Below are 17,467 nucleotides of genomic sequence, written 5' to 3'. Positions count from 1 at the left end.
AATAATAATAATAACTATGATTTGCTTGCTTACCATACCAGACCTATAGACCTCGTTCTCGGCCCTCGCTCCGCTACCCACATGCTCTCTCTACCTATTAACCTGACTACCTTAGCTCGCACTCATCCATCCGCCTCCAACCAGAGTAGGTAATTAGTCCACCTTTTCTCTATTCTCTCTTCCTCATCTGCATCTCCAGCTTCATCCTCACTCCTTGTCCTCATCCTGCTTCTCCATTCTTTCCCACCCCCTGCTACTTCTCTACGGCCTCGTCACTACTTTCTCTCGCCACTACTTAGCTTGTTACTCCTACTGCTGCTGCTGCTACTATTACTACTGCTACTGCTACTACTCCTGCTCCTACTCCAGCTTCCCGATTCTCTCAACCACTCTCCACTCCACTCCACCGCTCTCCGCTCGAGGACCCTTCCCCGCTCATCCATCTTTACCAATTGGCTACCACCACCTTCCTTCTCTCAGCTGACATCGCTCCTCTTTCAGTTGGTTCGGCCTCGTTCACTCCGTTGAGCTCATCCCTCAACTCTCAACCTCCACACTCTATCAATTGCCTTCCACACCTGTCTCGCCCTGCTACAACATATCCTCTTCTCCTTCCCTATTCTGCGCCCATCCTCGCGACACTCCACCAGCCAGACATTCCCTCGTGTTACCCTTCAAGTCCAAACCACTCACACGCACACACTCACACGCACACACTCACACGCACACACTCACACGCACACCCACATACCACTCAGCATATGCGACGCCATTGACAAACTGCCACTTGCACACACAATAACGCGGGGCCCCGTCATGGGAGCTATCCTTAGCAGCACCCCTTCACTTTAGCCTGGAGCATGCTTTACCGCCACCATGGAACCTTCGACTGACGACCCTCTGGACCTCAACTCATATGTCATGGCCGCCTCTGCCTCCCACACCATGGATGCCATGATTCGCTCCTCTCAATCGCCCTCAAATACAGACCTACTCAACTTCTCCGCCTTCTCCGTGCCTCTTCACCATGACTTGCACCACTTCTCTCAACCAACTCCCTCATACGACCATAACATCGCCTCCTCTGCCAAGTCCATTCCATCTCCACTTCCACATCGACCTTCAATATCTAATCTTTCAGACTCCCGCTCCGCAATCTCTCTCCGTCACCAGACCACCACCAGCAGCCCCTCCGACATACAACCGGCAAGTCTCGATGGCCGTGATCAGATCCAAAGTCCCGATCGCAACTACAGCGCCAGCGTTGCAATGCGGACGGAAATCTCAGACGACTCCGGTCTGCACGCCGAGGGAGGCGATTTGGACTTTCTGGACCAGCTGTCGACTCGAAAAGATGCCACTGGGGATGATGCTCCTGCTTGGAGCGAGATGAAGACAAAGGCCGGAAAAGAGCGCAAAAGGTTACCACTTGCATGCATCGCATGTCGGAGAAAGAAGATACGTTGCTCTGGTGAGAAGCCCGCTTGCAAGCACTGTCTACGGTCGCGGATACCGTGCGTCTACAAGGTCACCACTCGCAAAGCCGCTCCCCGCACCGACTATATGGCCATGCTCGACAAGCGCCTCAAGAGGATGGAAGATCGTGTCATCAAGCTCGTGCCCAAGGAGAACCAGGCGACTGTGGCTGCCTCTGGTCGTTCGGTAGTCAGGCCGCCCATACCCACTGCACCTGCCAAGCCCGCAGCCTCAAAGAAGCGCCAAGCCGAAGAGGCCTTTGGCAACGAACTTGATGAATGGTCAAAATCAAGACCTACGAACCCTGCCGACCTAACTGGAGTGAAGGGTCAAGATGCAGACGAAAATCTGCTGCTCACGGATGGAGCTGAGAGCTTGCCATCGAAAGAGCTCCAAGAACATCTCGCCGAAGTATATTTTGACCACGTCTATGGCCAAAGTTATCCCCTCTTACACAAACCAAGCTTCATGTGCAGGCTAAGTACAGGTCAAGTGCCACCTGTGCTTATGCTTGCAGTATGCGCCATATCTGCTAGGTTCTCAACCCATCCCTCTCTCCGAACAGAGCCTGCTTTCCTGCGTGGGGAGACGTATGCGAGTAAAGCACGCGAGATTGCCCTGAAAAGATATGATACGCCAAACATTACGATTCTGATCGTATATCTACTGCTGGGTTTGCATGAGTTTGGCACATGTCAGGGTGGTCGGAGTTGGATGTTTGGCGGAATGGCACAAAGAATGGCTTACGCTCTCCAGCTTCATCGCGACCTCGACTATGACCCACGCGTGGGCGAGCACTCGAAATTGTCCTTTACTGATCGCGAGATCCGGCGACGGACAATGTGGTCCTGCTTTCTTATGGACCGCTTCAATTCGTCAGGCACAGACCGACCGCTCTTTGTCAGCGAGCAATTCATTGTCGCACAATTACCCATTAAAGAACACTTCTTCCAGATGGAAATCGCAGGACCGACCGAAGCACTTGACGTGTCGCCAAACGAACCATCACCCTCAACTGAAGAGGCTAAAGACCAGTCCCCCAAAGAAAATATGGGAGCTATGGCATACATGATACGACTGGTAACGATATGGGGCAAAGTCATCAAGTACATCAATTTGGGCGGGAAAGCAAAGGATCCCCATCCGATGTGGGATGATCAATCAGAATTCAGCAACATCAAAAATCAGACGGAGAGATGGATGTCGGACTTGCCCGAGGCGCTGCATTACAACGAGGATAATCTACAAACACACGCCTCTGAACGAACCGCAAATCAATTTCTTTACCTACATATACTTTACCACCAGATCATTCTGTTCATGAACCGCTTCGCGCTGCCCAATCTGACTGGTCTACGTGCGACGCCTGAAATGCCAAAATCTTTTGTTCAGGGAGCTGCTAAGAAAGCTTTGGATGCCGCCAATCAGATTTCCATCTTGATTAACCAGTCGCTCGACCACAACGTCACTGCGCCCTTTGCCGGCTACTCTGCTTTCTTCTCCAGCACCGTTCATGTACACGGCGTCTTCTCCAAGAACCCTGCCCTCGAGGCCAGTTCGAAGAAGTACCTTGCTTGCAATGTAAAGTACCTCAGCAAGATGAAGAAGGTCTGGGGCATGTTCCACTTTGTTGCAGAGAACCTGAAGGATCTCTACCGCCAACACGCCGATGCGAACCTACGCGGCGCCAAAGCAGCCAAGGATAACGCTCCCACAATCTTCCAATATGGTGACTGGTTCGATAGATACCCCCATGGTGTGTCCAAAACCGACTACGAAGACCCAATCACCCGTGACAAGAGCGAGCCCGGTACCGATGCCGTTCTAGGACAAAAGTCCGAACTTCAAACCGTCGAAGAATTCTTCGCCACCCTGTCGCCACCTACGGGAACAGAAGCACAGCAAAAGATGGCCAAGAAGGCCAAAGCTTCAAAGGGAAAGAATGTCATCGCCCAGAATCGCCGTGTATCTGCGCAACAGCCCAAACCAAGTGCAAACACCACACAGCGCACACAAATGCCTCTCCCATCGCTAGCTACAGATTTCGATGCTTCCTCTGCCTTCTATCAACAAGCACCCACGTCGGCCCCTGTGCAGCAGAACCGCCAAGGCAGCTCCTTCGATGCCTCTGCCGCAACAGCATACCTCATCAACCAGCAGCTTCAGCAACAACACCAACACCAGCAGTCCCCACTCTCAACGCACACACCAATCGACCTATCCAATCATTTCCCCCAGCTTGACCCTATGACTCAAGCTGCCATGCAGACATACTACAACGGCGACCTTGCGCCTTTTGGTGGTGGTTACGGTGGCGGAACTTTGGAGCCAGGCAATGGGTGGTTTATGCCGTTCAACGTAGACCCACCCGATCTCGGCGACGACGGGATTTTCAGCACAGCGAGTGGGATGGGGTTTGGAGACTTTGGGAATCTGCCGTCTGGAAACATGGCCGCCGACGGAGGGTACATGCACGATGAAACGAGGCACGGGAACCACGACGATGCATCTATGGCTGGATAGATTGCGCGATTGATTGTACAGCGAATATCTAAACGATGTGACGAATATGGCGAGACGAAAACATTGTATATATATCGGCGAACAGGGTGTATATATGGCGAGCGAATTTGGTGTACATGTATATATATATGCGTACATACATACACCTGTGTTTGAAGCATATAACACACAATCGATCAACAGAAACTGTATCAAAACAACATTAGTCAATCAGCTTGCAATAATTAGTATTGGTCACGTATCCATCCGGCACGAGGACTCCGCGACCCACGCGGTCAGGATGACCCCGTTTACCACTGCCCGGAATCTTTTCCCCGCCTGGGTACGGGCTTAGTCAGGCGTAGCAGGGGCCTTTCCACTTGACGCAGCTCGCCCGAGGGCCCCCCCCTAACCCCCCTCCTCACAAGCCAGACGAGCAAGACACAACGTGAATGCGGGTCTGCTATGACAGCGCACTCGTGCATACCTATAACTATGCGGACTCTGTTAATGAGGTAATGTGATGTAGGAAAGTGTATGTAAAGTGGTTTTGTGGGGTGAATGGTTCATGAACTGCAATTCAATCTACATATAGCGGCTATGCATGCCTGCAGGAACACTGCTGCGCGCTAACTAGCTGTACTACGTCTGAGGCATGACGCAGCTATTACTTCCTTATTGCGCCCACTCAGGCTGTTTGTAACCGTGGACACACACCACCAAACCTTTCAGCACCGCCAACCACATCTGATGCTCTCAGCTCCGCCGAATCCGCTTAAATCATCTCTCCGAATCTTCCAGACAGTCCTTGTCTAGGCTTCACCTGCACCCCTCGCCATGTCTACACTCCACGAGGCTCTCACGCAGCTGCGGCCAAAGGACTACTCCGACGTCCCAATCGACGACCTCGGCCCTTTCCTCCGCAATGTATTCGACCAAGCAGAGATCATTGCAAACAGCGTGCCTCCGCCGCCCGGAGGCGACGACTTCCTCACCGCACAACCTACACGCACAGAAGCCCGTCCAGCAAGCGCAGCTGCCGACATGACGGTGTCGAGAGCGCGCCCACCACCGCCAGACCCGTCACACGCGGAGCTCTACTCGAGCTGGGGGAAGGCGATTAAGCTCAGTGCCAAGGAGAATCCGCTCGAGATGTCGGTGTATAAGATGGCGGGCAAAGACAGGCATGGTGCGTGGTTTGGGCGGAGAAGTATACACGAGGGACTGGGATTCTCGAAATGGAAGAAGGCGATGCAGTTGGAGTTTGCGGAGAGTCTGGCTGTGCAGGGCGCGCCAGGAGAGGGTAACGTGAGGGGTATCGGCGGGGATAAGAGATTGGAGAAGGTAGAGCTGGACGGTGTTGGGAAAGTGGAAGGTACGACAATACGGCTGCATGAGGTTACTAACGCGCTGACAAGGTGATCAGTATATCAGCTATCAGCGCAGTTCCCCGGTCCTGTCGCCCCTCGAGAGTTTGTCACATTACTCCTGACCTCGGACAACGCCCTGACTGAAAAGTCCGCACCTCACGTCGATTCTCCAGAGGTAATCAAGGAGGTGCCACGTCACTTTCTGATTGTCTCGATACCTGTAACGCACCCAGATGCTCCAGCGCGGAATGGCCTGGTGCGAGGACAATACGAGTCTGTCGAGATGATTCGAGAGATACCTCTTCCAAAGTCGAAAACCACGTCAAATGTTAGTCTCGCAGACGAGACTGGAGATGCGTCTGAAGCAGACTTCGACGTCGACGTAGATGATGCTGTTGCGGAACGCAATCCTGTCGAGTGGATAATGGTCACACGAAGCGATCCTGGAGGCGGTATACCTCGTTTCATGGTAGAACGTGGCACACCCGGCAGCATCGTCACAGACGCCAGCAAGTTCCTGGATTGGGCATGCGCAAAAGATGAGAACGACCTTGAGGATGGCAGTAAGCCAAACGATGCCGCAGCCGAATCAACCCGCAAGAGCATCGAAAGCAAACGCTTCAGCGTTGTAGAAAACAACGCCTACCTCGCCGGCGTGGGTGAAAGTATCGCAGACCGGCCCTCGACAAGTCGCACACACTCCAAGACCGCCATACCTACCGCATCCGATCCTCAGCCAGCACCAGTTGGCATCATCTCCTCTATCGCGGCATCACTCCCAACCGTGATTCAGACCCACCTCCCAGGCTCATTCGTCCCTGACTCATCCCCTTCGTCCTCCTCTGATTCTGAATCAACCCTCTCCTTCGCCTCCGCCGACGAATTCGCATCCAGCTCCGACCCATCCACCCCGATCCCATCCTCCAACTCCGCCGCCGCAAGCCTCTCCTCCATTGAACCACGCGCCCTCGACGACACTGACTCAACCAACTCCGGCATCCCCTCACCAGCCCCCTCCCGCCACCAAAAAGAACTCGACAAAATCGCCCGCCAGAGAACCGACCTCGAAGACAAACTCACCAAGCAGCGCCAACGCGCCGAGAGCCGCGCCGCCGAAGAGTCCAAGAAAGGCGAACAACAAGCCTCCAAGGCCCGCGAGAAACACGCCCGCCAGATCAAGCAGCAGCAAGAAAAATACGAAAAGGAAATGGCCCGCCTCGAGGCGAAGCGCGAAAAGGAGGCCCGCAGACTGCTCGACAGGCAGCGCAAGGAGCAGGATAGGACGGAGCTGGCAAAGGTGAAGCGCGAGCGGGATGAGTCTGTGCAGAGAGCGCTGATTGCGGAGAAGGAGGCTGCGCTTTTGCAGTTGCGGGTTGGGGAGTTGCAGAGGGAGAATACGGCGCTTGTGGGCCGTGTGGGGAGGATGGATGGTGGATTGGAGGTGTTGAGGGAGGTTAGGGATGAGGTTGGTGGTGGTCTTGGTGGTCCTGGAAGTGGGAAGGGGAGTAGTGGTCGGAGTCGAGGGGCTAGTTCGGTGAGTTTGGCGAGTTCGGGGCGGAGTGCGAGGACGGAGGGGAGTGTGGAGAAGGAGAAAGACAAGGAGAAGGAGAATAGGGGGAGTTTATTAAAGGAGAGTGAGGCTGTGGGTTAGAAATAGGAGGATGGCGTGGTTAGTCTGCATGAGCGACATGAGCGGCATAGCAATGTCTGTCCTGTCCATCAATCTATCAATCAATGTATCAATATATCATATACGTCTGTCTATATGGATATTTCATTCATCTACATGTATATCCTATGCATCTATATGGTATCAACCCCACACACATCCTACATACATCCCATATCCCACATCCCCTCCCTCACTCCGCCTTCTTCTTCAACTCCTCCTGCTCCTCCACAACCTTCTTCGCCCGCGCCCTCGCCGCCTTCTCCCGCCGCTGAATCAGCCCCTCGGCCCCAATCCCACCAAACACAAGCCCCACGCCCGCCCACTGCATGCCCTGAATGCGATGCCCGAACCAGACGACGCTCAGCACCATCGTCAGCATCTTGCGCGTCACTGTCACCGTGACGAGCAGCAGGCTCGAAAAGTGCGCAAGGGTGTAGAAGATGAAGACTTGGCCGAAGGCGCCGCAGGCCGCGAAGCCGAGCACGTCCCAGCCGACTTGGGGGTGGCGCTGGATGAAGGCCAGGGCGGCGCTGAGTTCGGATTCGCTGCTGCTGCTGATGCTGCTGCTGAAGATGCCGCCTAGATGGGTTGATGAGGCGAGGAGGAGGGGGGAGAGGAGCAGGTATGCGCCTGTGAGTAGTGTGCTCATGATGTTCTGCGCACACATCATCTGCGGGCCGCCATAGGGGCGGAAAGCAGTGAAGATGTAGTCCTGGGTGGAGTTTGTCAGGCCGTCAAAGAGCAAGTTGACGCCGAGGAGAAGCAAGCCCCAGGTGGTGTTTCCAGGGCGCAGGGCAGCGGCAGCGGAATGAGAGGAGGCCTTGCGGGCGGCGGAGGGCGAGGCGATGGTGAAGAGAGCAACGCCGGCGGAGACAGCGGCGACAACGGCGTACTTGTAGAACGGGTAGGATTTGCGGAACACGGTGAGGTGCAGTAGCATAACCGGGAGGAGCTTGCAGCTTTTTGCGAGAATGAAGGTTATGTAGTCGATGTGTTTGAGGGCGGCGTAGCCGAAGGGCGAGGCGAGCGAGGACGTAATTGCGACGAGGGCGAGCGGGGGAAAGATTGCGCGCGAGGGGAAGATGGGTGGTGGACTGTTGGGAGACGAGCGCGAGGAGAGACGGAGGTAGATGTAGCCGGCGAGGGCGGCGAGGGTGGACTGGACAGTGTTCAGGAAGATGGAGTATGTGAATGTTTCTGGCGCGGCTGGGGGCCCGTAGCGGGTTGTCGTGATGCGTTCTTGGAGGACGGCCCAGGTGAGACTGGAGAGTGAGAGTCAGTACTCATATTGGGACTGTGAGAGGGAGGTAAGGTTCACAATGAGGCGTATATGCCTGCGACACAGAAGACGAGTTCTGTGAGGCCTGCTTCCTTCTGAGCTCCCGCGGCGTGGTTGGCCGTGAGAGCGCCACTCGCATGTCCGTTCTCCTTGTTGTCGACTTGTCGGTAGCCGAGGTGCTTGTCGATGGCACCGTCGGAGCGATTGAAGATGTCGGAGGGTTCTCGTCGCATTGGAGTTGGGTTTTTCTTGCGGGCCATGAGAATGACAAGTTGCGGAATGAGCTTGACCAGCTGTGTGAGTTACAAGAAATGTAGAGGCGCGAACAGTTTATGTACAGGTCAAAGATAGCACCGAAAAAGGCGTGACTGTCAGTGTATGGCTGACGTGAAGAGATCTATGGTGTCGAAGCCAGATGAAGCAATGGAAGGAGAATACTGTAACCTCACAAGCACTTTTTGGATATCTGGCATCATCGGATCTTGGGAGCAGCACCCCACGCTTGTGGCGGCGCTAGCGTGGCACCCCAGCTCTACCTTAGTCCCCTGTTACTAGCGTTGCATCCCGGTGAACCGCTGAGCTTAATTGGCCCCCTGAAGGTTGATTTTAAATTTTTAGATAGTAAGCATATGTTCATTTGTCTCCACTGATCTCATTCGTAGCATATATGGACGTCTGTCATAGTCAAATCTTACCCTTTTCTGTCATAGAACAGACATTATCTCTGGGCATTTCACGATAATAAAGCAACATGTAGAGTAGTATCTCGAGCCGGTTTTAGTCTGGTTATTGCTAGAAAGAGCGCGAGAGGTTGCTGTTGTACATTGAATGCTCATCGTATTATTAGATGCATGCTGCCAACTGTTTTCGAACGTCAAGTGCTCATGAGATCTATCCAGCTCGCTTGAGCGTCCCATAATCCCCCCAGAACTCCAAACAGACGGGTAACAGTGATGCGTGGACAGTAACCGTGTGTTGCGCTGTGCAGTGTCAGACTGGATTCTAGAAGCCACCGAATGGAGAGCCTCCAGCAGTATTGAAAGAGAACGAGTGTCCTCCCCCTCCTCTGGGCATTCCGCCTCCACCCTGCGGTCTTTGGTTGTTGAGCATCTCGAACACTATTCAAGTCGTTAGTCAACACATTGTATTTGTTGACAGTGGTGATAGAAGACTTACGGATGTTGGGGTCAATGCCGCCAGCCATGCCCCCCATGCCTCCGCCCATTCCGCCCATGCCACCCATACCGCCGAATCCTCCCATGCCCCCCATGCCGCTGTACATTTCTGATGGATCTATCAGGTCTTCTCCGCTGTCGTATCTTGCTTTCTTCTGTGGGTCGCTAAGAGTCTCATAGGCTTCGCTGATGTCCTTGAATCGCGCCTCGGCCTCGGTGTCGCCAGGGTTCTTGTCGGGATGATGGACAATAGCTAGCTTACGGTAGGCACGCTTGCATTCAGACTCGCCCGCATCCTTATCAACCCCGAGTATCTTGTAGTAGTCCTTCCTCTTGCTCTTCTTCAGTTCCATCTCTGCGTTGCGAATCTCCTTGGCCATACCAGGTTCGGATGGATTTGCCTCGTGTATAGCTTTGAGCTCCTTGACGGCTTCGTCCCAATTACCCGACTCGCCTAATGCTTTGGCCTTTGTCTTGCGTGCTTTGGTGTACGAAGGATCTAGTTCTAGTGCACGTGTGCAGTCTGCAATAGCCTTTTGATACTCCTTTGTCCGTGTGTAACAGAGAGCGCGGTTCTGCAGGATTTTCGAGTTGGTGCCCTTGTTGGTAGGGTCGATATCCAAAGCTTGGGTGTACGTCTCAATGGCAGCTTGATACTTGCCCGACTTGAAGAGTGAGTTTCCTTCGTCTTTCGTCCGGTCCAATTTCTGTACCATCCGCAGGTACTTGACAGCATCCTTGAAATCGGGATCACAGTTGAGTGCTTGTCGGAAGTGTTGGATCGCTTTCTCATTCTCGCCCTGGCAGTACAGCACGCGACCTCTCAGCACCAACGCTTCAGGGTCTGAATTGTTGCTTCTCAATAATGACATGGCGACATTAGCAGCTTGGCCTAGAGAGTTCTCGTTCCCCATCTTGAGGTATGCCTCTCCGCGCATTAGCTTCCACTTCCGCGGCCTATCAACATTGAATCCCAGCCCGCGTTCTGCTTGGTCAAGACCGTGAATAACCATTGACCCAGACGTTCCGGTCCTCAACTGCTCTTCCGCTTGCTGAATATGGTGTTGCATAGCCTGTGCTGGACCCTTGTCCTTTGCTGAGGCAGGCGGATCGATTCGTGCGTAGGTGTCAAGCGCTTCATCAGGTCTTCCAAGACTGGTGTAGATTCTAGCTAGGCGGTATAGTATCTTTTCGTTGTTGGGCTCGAGTTCATCGGCAGTCTTGGCATCGCGAAGAGCGTCCGCGAAACGATTTGCAGACATGTAGGCCGCTGCACGGTTGGCGCGGTACGTGGACGATTTCGGATCCGCATCGATGGCTAAGTTGTTGTGTCAGCAAACGATTGTTCAACCCGCAGAATGAATGAGGCATATTCTGCAACGGCTTCTCTCATGAGCCTCGCCACGGCACACCTTTTGAATATTCTTGGATAGCCTTGGTATAGTCCTTGGCCTTGAAGAATTTATTTCCGGCAGCTTTACATGCTTCTGCATCTACAGCGTTCTCTTGAGGCTGTGACTGCGGCGGCGGACTGGTCGGGGTCCGGTGTGGAGGTGGTGCTGGTCCAACCTCATCTGCACCGTTACGGATTCCGTTTGAGCTAGGAAAGGCTCCTGGAAGTGTAGTTGCGGGACTAGTAGGGGCAGGCGACGAGGAGATATCGCGATCGACCTCTGCAGGTGTCGGTGTACCTTGATCGCTCATACCGGCCGACAGGGCTGACAGCCTCTTTCGCTCGTGTGGAGGAAGGTTGAGAGGATGAGTGTCTTTGTCGTAGCGATGCGAGTTTGTGCGGGAAGCGCTGTAAGGCTTCGGAGAATGGGTAGAGCGTGATCGGCGGTCACGGTCACGGTCGCGGTCGTTTGAAGGCTTTGTTGGCTTTGTTGGCGATCGCTTTTCTGGAGATGACGGTGGGGTGGCAGAAGTTTTGTCTTCTGGCGCTCTCGACTTCTTCTTGAAAAGATTGACAGGCATCTGGGTTCGGCTCACTAAGCCACTCCGACGGATACCTAGGGAGTAGTAGGTTCAGAGCCGCGGACGGTAGCCAGTTACACGCACAAACAGTTGAGTGGAGCCGCAAGACTTTAAAAAAGACAAATGATGGCACACTAAGGTCGAGACTGGAGTGAGAATTGATATTTTTGTGTTTTGTAGGTGGAACATTCTGGCATCGCATCCATGGCCTTGCCCAGGAGTATGGGCAGCGAATGAACTGTGCGAGAAACCGTTTGTGCGTGCTGCAGCCGCCGGGTCACCTTGTTCACTATAGTAGGCAACCCAGTTCACTTGTCGTTGGGAAAATATCACTGTTAAAGCTGTTCTCATGCGTTCCTTCTTATTACATGACGCATATCCATAAACGTGTATACATAGACATATCCGGTGCAGTGCTGCGGACTGGATGGCAAAACTAAGAATTGTGCAGGCTGAGCTGAGCTTTGGAGTGGAAAGAAAGGCCGCAGAATAAAGAACGATTTCGCATTCCTTATCGATTGCCAACCTTGTGGCCTGAGGTTGTTCGGAGCTTGACGGGTTCTGGCTCCGTCATCAGTCTTTCAACCTCCAGCTCTTTTGCAGCTTGAGGACGCGTCGTGGACGAGCTTCTTTGGACAACAACAAACATGCATTTCACGCTATCCTCGACATCTCTCGGATTGGTTGAAGCCTCATATCAAGCATCACACTCTGCTCTATTCGCTACACTGATGATAAGCATACTGAACCCATACGCTCCCAGCTGACCTACACGTGATCCGCCCGCTTGTCTCGTGGACGTTCCATATCTTTAGGTAAAGCCCAACTTACGGTTGCTCCCCTTGACATCTAACTTCCGTGAAGCTGCAACCCTCTCTCTTCATTGACGTCTCTCATTACATCCGCTTGCTCTCGTGTCCTGCTACATTAACGCCCCCACTTTGTTGACAGCCCAAGTAACACCTACTGCAGCGTGAAAGCGAAACGATATCAAGATTTCGCTGGAGAAATTACCAGCTTGAGTACCACGATTACCGGCACTCCTCCCTCAACCATCAGAATCCCTAGTTGAATGAACGGGGTCAAGATATAGAACAATTGAGGCAAAGTTCTAACGTGAGCTGCAGCGAGAAAGGCAAGACAGTCGCGGAGGATTGCGGAATCATCGATCTAGTCGCAGAGCATAACTCTGAGATCAAGCCTGGCTCCGTCTCTCTCTACGCTCAAACTCTCCCAGTCCTCTCAAAGTCTGACAATATGGGCTTGTCCTACAACGTCTATCTGAACTCAAACCGGATTTACGGCTGTCGGACCTGCAAGACACATTTATCCAACCACGATGATATAATCAGCCGGGTATGCAGCCTGGCGATTAAAAGACACTCCTGACATTTGCTGATCCTTACTCTACCTAGAACTTTCGTGGCCAGCATGGCAAAGCGTACCTCTTCGACTCTGTCGTGAACATCGTGGAAGGTGATCCTACGGAACGAACAATGACCACAGGACGCCACATCGTTCGTGACATACGCTGCAAGCAATGCAAAGATACGGTGGGTTGGAAATACGACAAAGCTTACGAGGCTTCGGAGAAATATAAAGAAAGCAAATTCATCCTCGAAGCGGAACTACTGTGCCAAGTCACATGAGAATGCTCTTGGCTTTTCCACTTCGACTTCAGTTGGCGTTCAGGTGTCTCTTGAGTATGGCGTTTGCCACGGAATTTCGGTTGTCGGCTCAAGGTCTTCCTCTGCGCATATTTGGGCACACTCACTGTAAACTGTAAAAAAGACACATGTTCAGGGCACATTCTCAATGAAAGTCTCGGGATAAGTTCATGATTTACATTCGGCAGTGTCGCATTGTACCTGCGAAGTTGTAGTTGTATCACGGCTGCACTCACTGTGTTATAGCTTGGGTTGCTAGGTAGTCCACTAGCAAAAGCTACCCCACCTCTGTGATTGGCTTGCCTCTAAACCTGAGGAGGCTGGGCCCCTCGGCCATAAAGACTGACAGTCAAAGTCGGTAATTCGGGTAGAACTACCTAGGCTCTACGTCAAAGGCTAATCCCGAAGATGCCGCCCTGATTTCCTCTCTCTAACAACGTCGTTTTGGCCACGAAGTTGCGATAGCTGGAAGTATATATACCAATCGTACTGGACTTATTGACAATGACGCTCCCACCGACCATGAAAGCCGTTGTCTTCAAGGGCGTGAGAAAAGTCGAGTTAGAGGACCGACCAACGCCCAAGATCGAGGAGCCCACCGACATTATAGTCAAAATAGAGTATACTGCCTTATGTGGAAGGTAACGCGGCACGTGCTTCAGCTTGACCTGAAGACTAACTGATGACAGTGAGCTTCATGTCTTTCGAGGACATCAGAAGAGTCCTACTGGGTTTATTATGGGACATGAATTCACGGGAACGGTAGAAGAGATTGGCGGTGAAATCAAGAACTTCAAAAAGGGGGATTCAATTGTCTCCCCGTTTACGACGTCTTGTGGAGAGTGCTTTTATTGCAAGCGTGGGTTCTCGTCGCGCTGTGAAAAGTGTCTACTCTACGGCTCTGCGGTACTCGAGGGCGGCCAAGCCGAATACGTGAGCAAGACTTCCTACCTGTTGTGTGGTTGTAACGCAGTCTTTAATCATTTGCTTAGATTCGCATACCTCTTGCCGACGCGACAGTGATGAAGGCGCCTCCGTCGATAGAGAAGAACGCTCTAGTACTGATGGCAGATATCTTTCCTACCGGTTATTTCGCTTCGAAGAATGCATTCAAAGGACTCAGCAAAGACGAAATTGCCGAGTCGACCGTTGTTGTAATCGGCTGCGGACCTGTTGGTCTCTGTGCCCTGATCAACGCAGAAGACCACAAGCCAAAGCATTTATTCGCTGTTGATTCCGTCCAGTCACGACTCGACCTGGCCAAGTCGTTGGGTGCAGAGCCCCTCAACTTCCAGACTGACCGGGCAGGGCTTGATAGGCGTATCAAGGAGGCGACGAATGGTCGGGGGGCCGATATTGTAATCGAGGTGGTCGGTCTGAGCCCAGCGCTGCAAATGGGCTTTGAGATTCTGCGACCTTGGGGTGTCATCAGCAGTGTTGGCGTTCACAACGGAGAGGTCAGTGATGAGTGTGTCAGCATGTATAACTCCCGCATGCTAAACATCGATAGATCCCGTGGACTGGCAATCAGGCTTATGGCAAGAATTTGAAGATACAAATGGGTCGCTGCCCGGTGCGATCAATCTTTCCTGAAGCGCTTGAGCAGCTAGCGAAGAAGCAGCATCTGCTAGGGTGAGTGCAGTATCCTGCAGATTCCGAATGCAACTACTGATGCATAGATGATCAGGTTCATGTCCGAAAACATCATGCCCCTTTCCAAGGCCGTAGAGGGGTACGAGCTCTTTGACAGCATGAAGGTCCAAAAGGTCGTTTTTGAGGCATGGCATTGACAGATTAGATCTCAAGATCCAGTGACGGTCTGCACGAGTTAATCTAGGTCGTGTAAGTAGTCTGGAGTGGGATCGAGCGAGTCGCATTCAATGCCAAGAAGATGGGATGTAATACATCCTATGGAATGTTTATCACATTCCAGCGGAGTGTATGAGTAGTAGCTACATGCGGGATAGCTTCAGTTCGGTTTAGTCTTAGCGCGGGGCATGTTTTCGGGCTACTTTTGCTTCTGCTTTTGCTTTTCCCCACAACAGACGAAGGAAGAGGAGGAGGAGAAGCCGATGAAGAGGCGTAGAAGCGGAGAACGAGGCTGAAAGTAAGAGGAGGATCAGAAAGTGGGAGTTAGCTGCAAGCCCCGTTGTTTGCAGGAGGAATGCTTTCGGCGTCATGACTGCTGCGTGCTCGTCAACCTCAACCTCAATCAACCTCCTGGGCAGGTCCAACAGTGCAGGATTCAAGAACACAAATTCAGATGCAAGCAAAAAAAAGTGTGCGTGTTGAACCGCAAGGAATAATAATAGAGAATAATCTACAGTATCAATTTGCGGATGTCCAGGCCAACGCCAATCACAGCGGGCGATCCATCAGACCCTGTGAACCACCCGCAAAAAGCTCGCTAAAGCTCCACCGCACCACTCGCCAGCTGTTGTGTGGAAGCGGCGTCCCCTCTTTCCCAAATATTCCACTCAGTCAACCCTCAACCCTTCCTCTGTCTACCTTTGATCACAACAAACACCGTCACTTTCGCATTCCCGTCCGCCTCTCTCCATCACCCATCCTCACTCCTCCACCTCTCCACCTCTTCCCGCCAACCTTTCTTCTTGCTCGCTCTTCGTCCGACCTCTTCCAGTTCTCCCAAACCACCTTTGTCGTCTCTCCGCCACTTCCGCACCAATCTTGTGAGTACTGCAATCTTTCATCGCCCAAGCCAAGCTATAATGGATCAAATTATATCTTGGACTGATTGCGATGTGTCTCCATCCATTGCGCAGCTTTTTTTCTACTTTCAATCAGTTTGAGCTTTTCTTTCCCTCATGGCCCTCTTCACGCGTCCACTCGGATACACTGAGCGCGCTTTGTGCGAGCTTCGCGCTGACACCTATTGCCCAGCATAATTCTTCCCGTCCCTTCTATCATGTCTGTTGAGGAAGGTATCTCGTCCCAAGATGTTGGAGACTTCAACCAACAATTCGGTCGCTTGAACACCAATGAAGGGCCCGACGGAGAACCTATACAACGCACCGAGGAGGAGTACGCCGAGTCGCAGCTGACTCTCCGTGCCATTGTCTCTTCCAAGGAAGCTGGTGTCATCATCGGCAAGGCTGGCAAGAATGTAGCTGATCTTCGCGATCAAACTGGAGTGCGTGCTGGCGTTAGCAAGGTCGTACCTGGTGTTCACGACCGCGTTCTTACCGTCACTGGCGCTCTTCGCGGTATCGCAAAGGCTTATCTTATCGTTTCCAAGGGCCTGCTTGATGGAGCTCCTCAGATGGGTATGGGTGGGATCATCAACAACAATGGAACTCATCGTACGTCGTCCCAAGATTAACGTGTGGCTCATGCTCTCCGAGTAATCGCAGTGTCCTTGAGCCTCATCATATATCCAACAGGTCAGCACTGACATTCTTCAGCTGTGCGCCTTCTCATATCACACAATCAGATGGGAACTATCATTGGCCGCCAAGGTCTCAAGATCAAGCAGATTCAAGATATCTCTGGTGTCCGTATGGTTGCCCAGAAAGAGATGCTTCCCCAATCCACTGAACGCGTTGTCGAGGTACAAGGCACTCCAGAGGGGATCGAGAAAGCTGTCTGGGAGATCGGAAAGTGTCTGATTGACGACAGCGAGCGCGGCTATGGAACTGTTCTGTACAACCCCGCTGTTAGAGTCTCTGCTGGAGCTGGGCCCATCAGCAACGGTGGTCCCGCAACTGGGGCCGCTCCCACTGGCGGCAGGAGCTCTTACAACCGCACGGGACATGGCGCCGACTTCAGCGATCCACAACCGACCTATAACCGTCGCTCTGCCTCTGATGCTGCCAACAGGCCTCCTCCACCCACTACCACCGAGGATGGCGAGGAAATCCAGACGCAGAACATCAGCATCCCTTCCGACATGGTAGGCTGTATCATTGGCAGAGGCGGAAGCAAGATTAGCGAGATTCGGAAATCTTCTGGAGCTCGTATTTCCATCGCCAAGGCTCCACATGATGACTCTGGTGAGCGCATGTTCACCATCACGGGTAGCGCAAGCAGCAACGAGAAGGCTCTTTACCTGCTGTACGAGAATTTGGAAGCCGAGAAGATGCGCCGCAGCCAGGGAAGCCAGGAGTGAAGACCATGAGCGACTCGAGGACGTGTTACAACCAAAACACATTACTCTTCTCTACCACGATCCGCACCCTTTTACCTCGTCCCGGCTTACACCACCTTTTGAATCCTAGGCGAAACAAAATTCATGACTTATTCACTTCAATATTGGCGTCTACAATCTCCCACTACCGGTAGCCGCATCATCTAAGCTCCATGACCTTATCTTCCTGCCTCCGCCGCTCCCTACC

At 52.7% G+C, this 17,467-nt stretch overlaps 7 protein-coding genes across 7 annotated transcripts; 5 read left to right on the top strand and 2 right to left on the bottom strand.

Annotated features, from left to right (window-relative positions):
- Nucleotides 1–1,269: 1,269 nt before the first annotated feature.
- On the top strand, nt 1,270–4,430 carry EJ05DRAFT_492987 (uncharacterized protein; the record flags this gene model as incomplete). Its single annotated transcript, XM_033746084.1, has 3 exons — nt 1,270–3,041; nt 3,072–3,880; nt 4,378–4,430. The coding sequence occupies 3 exons, from the start codon at nt 1,270–1,272 to the stop codon at nt 4,428–4,430; spliced, it is 2,634 nt and encodes an 877-aa protein (XP_033600418.1).
- EJ05DRAFT_476254 (uncharacterized protein) lies at nt 4,426–7,180 on the top strand. Its single transcript, XM_033743988.1, has 2 exons — nt 4,426–5,353; nt 5,405–7,180. Exons 1-2 carry the CDS (start codon nt 4,816–4,818, stop codon nt 6,997–6,999), a joined length of 2,133 nt encoding a protein of 710 aa, XP_033600417.1. The 5' UTR covers nt 4,426–4,815; the 3' UTR covers nt 7,000–7,180.
- EJ05DRAFT_464890 (UAA transporter) lies at nt 7,141–8,724 on the bottom strand. Its single transcript, XM_033742759.1, has 2 exons — nt 8,339–8,724; nt 7,141–8,282 (listed from the first exon to the last, which is right to left on the bottom strand). The coding sequence occupies exons 1-2, from the start codon at nt 8,557–8,559 to the stop codon at nt 7,211–7,213; spliced, it is 1,293 nt and encodes a 430-aa protein (XP_033600416.1). The 5' UTR covers nt 8,560–8,724; the 3' UTR covers nt 7,141–7,210.
- Nucleotides 8,725–8,892: 168 nt separating this feature from the next.
- EJ05DRAFT_538235 (TPR-like protein) lies at nt 8,893–11,448 on the bottom strand (the record flags this gene model as incomplete). The annotated part of the gene is made up of 3 exons (XM_033749437.1): nt 8,893–9,417; nt 9,476–10,792; nt 10,887–11,448. 3 exons carry the CDS (start codon nt 11,446–11,448, stop codon nt 9,302–9,304), a joined length of 1,995 nt encoding a protein of 664 aa, XP_033600415.1. The 3' UTR covers nt 8,893–9,301.
- Nucleotides 11,449–12,705: 1,257 nt separating this feature from the next.
- EJ05DRAFT_438996 (yippee zinc-binding protein-like protein Moh1) lies at nt 12,706–13,097 on the top strand (the record flags this gene model as incomplete). Its single annotated transcript, XM_033741854.1, has 2 exons — nt 12,706–12,804; nt 12,864–13,097. 2 exons carry the CDS (start codon nt 12,706–12,708, stop codon nt 13,095–13,097), a joined length of 333 nt encoding a protein of 110 aa, XP_033600414.1.
- A 342-nt stretch (nt 13,098–13,439) lies between these two features.
- On the top strand, nt 13,440–15,142 carry EJ05DRAFT_373074 (GroES-like protein). Its single transcript, XM_033741164.1, has 5 exons — nt 13,440–13,756; nt 13,805–14,048; nt 14,108–14,572; nt 14,626–14,747; nt 14,803–15,142. The coding sequence occupies exons 1-5, from the start codon at nt 13,620–13,622 to the stop codon at nt 14,903–14,905; spliced, it is 1,071 nt and encodes a 356-aa protein (XP_033600413.1). The 5' UTR covers nt 13,440–13,619; the 3' UTR covers nt 14,906–15,142.
- An 899-nt stretch (nt 15,143–16,041) lies between these two features.
- On the top strand, nt 16,042–17,241 carry EJ05DRAFT_492982 (KH domain RNA-binding protein; the record flags this gene model as incomplete). The annotated part of the gene is made up of 2 exons (XM_033746083.1): nt 16,042–16,435; nt 16,538–17,241. The coding sequence occupies 2 exons, from the start codon at nt 16,042–16,044 to the stop codon at nt 17,239–17,241; spliced, it is 1,098 nt and encodes a 365-aa protein (XP_033600412.1).
- Nucleotides 17,242–17,467: the final 226 nt, after the last annotated feature.

This window comes from Pseudovirgaria hyperparasitica, assembly GCF_010093815.1.
Source record: "Pseudovirgaria hyperparasitica strain CBS 121739 unplaced genomic scaffold EJ05scaffold_8, whole genome shotgun sequence".
Classification (NCBI taxonomy): domain Eukaryota; kingdom Fungi; phylum Ascomycota; class Dothideomycetes; order Acrospermales; family Acrospermaceae; genus Pseudovirgaria; species Pseudovirgaria hyperparasitica.
The sequence above is the reverse complement of the archived record's forward strand: the minus strand, read 5'-3'. Positions and strand labels throughout refer to the sequence as shown.

Bases quoted from the DNA above. Each gene is read 5' to 3' on its own strand.
- EJ05DRAFT_476254 (XM_033743988.1), top strand. From the start codon at position 4,816: ATGTCTACACTCCACGAGGCTCTCACGCAGCTGCGGCCAAAGGACTAC. The intron at 5,354-5,404 runs GTACGACAATAC...CAAGGTGATCAG, and splicing joins CGGTGTTGGGAAAGTGGAAG to TATATCAGCTATCAGCGCAG.
- EJ05DRAFT_373074 (XM_033741164.1), top strand. From the start codon at position 13,620: ATGACGCTCCCACCGACCATGAAAGCCGTTGTCTTCAAGGGCGTGAGA. The intron at 13,757-13,804 runs GTAACGCGGCAC...AACTGATGACAG, and splicing joins TATACTGCCTTATGTGGAAG to TGAGCTTCATGTCTTTCGAG. The intron at 14,573-14,625 runs GTCAGTGATGAG...AAACATCGATAG, and splicing joins TTGGCGTTCACAACGGAGAG to ATCCCGTGGACTGGCAATCA.
- EJ05DRAFT_464890 (XM_033742759.1), bottom strand. From the start codon at position 8,559: ATGGCCCGCAAGAAAAACCCAACTCCAATGCGACGAGAACCCTCCGAC. The intron at 8,283-8,338 runs GTGAACCTTACC...CTCACTCTCCAG, and splicing joins GCAGGCATATACGCCTCATT to TCTCACCTGGGCCGTCCTCC.